The following is a 2,023-nucleotide window of genomic DNA, read 5'->3' on the forward strand; positions in this document are numbered from 1 at the left end:
TATTTTCTCCTTTCCAGCGGCAATTTTCGTCAGTAATGAATGAAACTATTTTCAGCCGTTCATCCCTCCCGAGTTCCCAAAATATTGAAGGGACTTATTCTATTTTCTTACCCTCTCATTCACAATTTCTATGACAGAAACGGAATTTTCTTTCATCAAAGCTCATAGATAACTCATCTAACCCCAGAATAAATGAAAAAGCTCTTTGATGTGATGAATTTAAAAAAAGGATTAACTCACTGTTGCATTATCTTGATCATATCTAGAAGATCTTCCAACAGACGTTGTCTGTGTTTGTGTTGATACAGACTCTTTTCTCCTCGACTCTGTTGCCTGGCTATCACCCCCACTAGCACCGCAACTCGGTGGCTCGGTGTTCTGCTTCAGTGTCTGCAAATTCCAATTTCAACAATGTTAAACAACAATATTTCGTTCATTCTTTATATACGATGGTGACTCTGCTGATAATCCCTAACAGATCACTCGATTGTGACTCACTGGCAACCCGATTAATCCAAGTGTTCATTCGACCGATGATTGGTCGACTGTTCCCTGATCCCCGATCCGGCTAGATCCATGATCAATGGTCAGACGATGGATGATCGATTATTGGTCCAACAAAATTACGCATCGGCCGATGGACAGCCAATACTCCACCAAATGAACAACTAAATCGCTCAATCGAGCAATCTATCCACTCGATTGCGAGTCGATGACAAATTGATCGATTGATCGACTCAGTTGTTCGATCAATGGCTACTCGATCTTTGGGCGATCCCTGGTTGGGGATCAGGGGATGGATGGCCGATGATCAGCCAATAATCGATCAAGTGAACAACTAAATCGCTTAATCGAGTGATCTATCGACTCGATGGTAAATCGATAACGTTGATCTATTGGTGGACTTGTTCATTCGGTCAATCATTGGTCGAGCCCTGATCGAGAGGCAGGGGATGGATTGGTCGATGGTTAGTCGAACGAAGGAAGCAATCGACTGATGATCGATCAGTACTCAATCGAGTGAACAAGTCGATCCCTCGATCGAGTGATCTGTCAGAGAAATGGCTGATATGCTTACGAATGGATTGAAATTATTAGTTATAATACCACAAGAGCTTCGACATTATTGGATGTTTCTTATTCAAATCTTTGCCAACAAATAAATGTGACGAGTTTTCAAGATTTTTTGGTAAAACTTGACAAGCTCTTTTGTTTCTAGGGAATCTAGAAATATCTGACTAATTTTGAAACTCGAATTATATTCGGAAAGCTATTTTAAAGAAAACTCAAATATAAAAATGAAAAATTGATTAATTTTAATTAATGGCGATGGTTAAGGCCCAATAATATTTACATTTTTTAAAAAATTTTCATTCCATTGATTGATTAGTGAGCAATTGCAGAAAATACGCTATGAATCTGCTAACCCGTGAAAAAGATAGTATATTTCCGGACTGCTGGGATGGGGTTTTTTATTTGTGTCGAGTTTGGCGAGTCGAGCCGAAGGCGAGGCGGCCAACCACACGAGTAAAAAAAACCGCATCCCAACAGTCCGGATATTATTGTTCCGTAGTGATTTTCAAGTTTTCGAGCGTGGGAAGTATCTAGTACCAATTCCCAGACGAGAAATCGTGAGAAGCAGTTTGGAAAACCAAGTTATCTCTCACCTAGGGCATGGTTTAATAGAAAAAATCCAGAAATAGCGCTCACCTAGATTTTTTAATGTAAAAATCCCCTTTTTTTAGGGCACTTTAATAATTCAATCGGTAGACATAGTAAAAAGTAAAAAGCACAATCCTAACTTCACTCCGCTCGGTTCGATCACACTTTTCATCCCTTGGGACATAAAGTAGCATTCGTACCACAGTCAAAAAGCATTTTCTCCCTGGAGGTGCATAATATACTATTTTTCGCACTCAGCTGGTCAAAATCGATAAAAAAATATGAGAAATAGTGCTATGTCGGTAATTACTGGCAGCATTAACCGACATTTATAAATATCAATGAAAAATAAAAATACATT

The 2,023-nt window shown here is 39.1% G+C and overlaps 1 protein-coding gene across 1 annotated transcript in view; it reads right to left on the reverse strand.

Moving 5' to 3' along the window:
* RhoGAP93B (MyTH4 and RhoGAP_KIAA1688 domain-containing protein RhoGAP93B) overlaps nt 1-2,023 on the reverse strand; it is a 39,136-nt gene that overhangs the window by 27,087 nt on the left and 10,026 nt on the right. The window contains exon 4 of the mRNA XM_011303275.1: nt 241-390. Coding sequence (XP_011301577.1) covers nt 241-390 — 150 coding nt within the window. The remainder of the gene's footprint in view (nt 1-240; nt 391-2,023) is intronic.

The sequence above is a fragment of the Fopius arisanus genome, unplaced genomic scaffold (assembly GCF_000806365.1).
Source record: "Fopius arisanus strain USDA-PBARC FA_bdor unplaced genomic scaffold, ASM80636v1 scaffold00002, whole genome shotgun sequence".
Taxonomy (NCBI): domain Eukaryota; kingdom Metazoa; phylum Arthropoda; class Insecta; order Hymenoptera; family Braconidae; genus Fopius; species Fopius arisanus.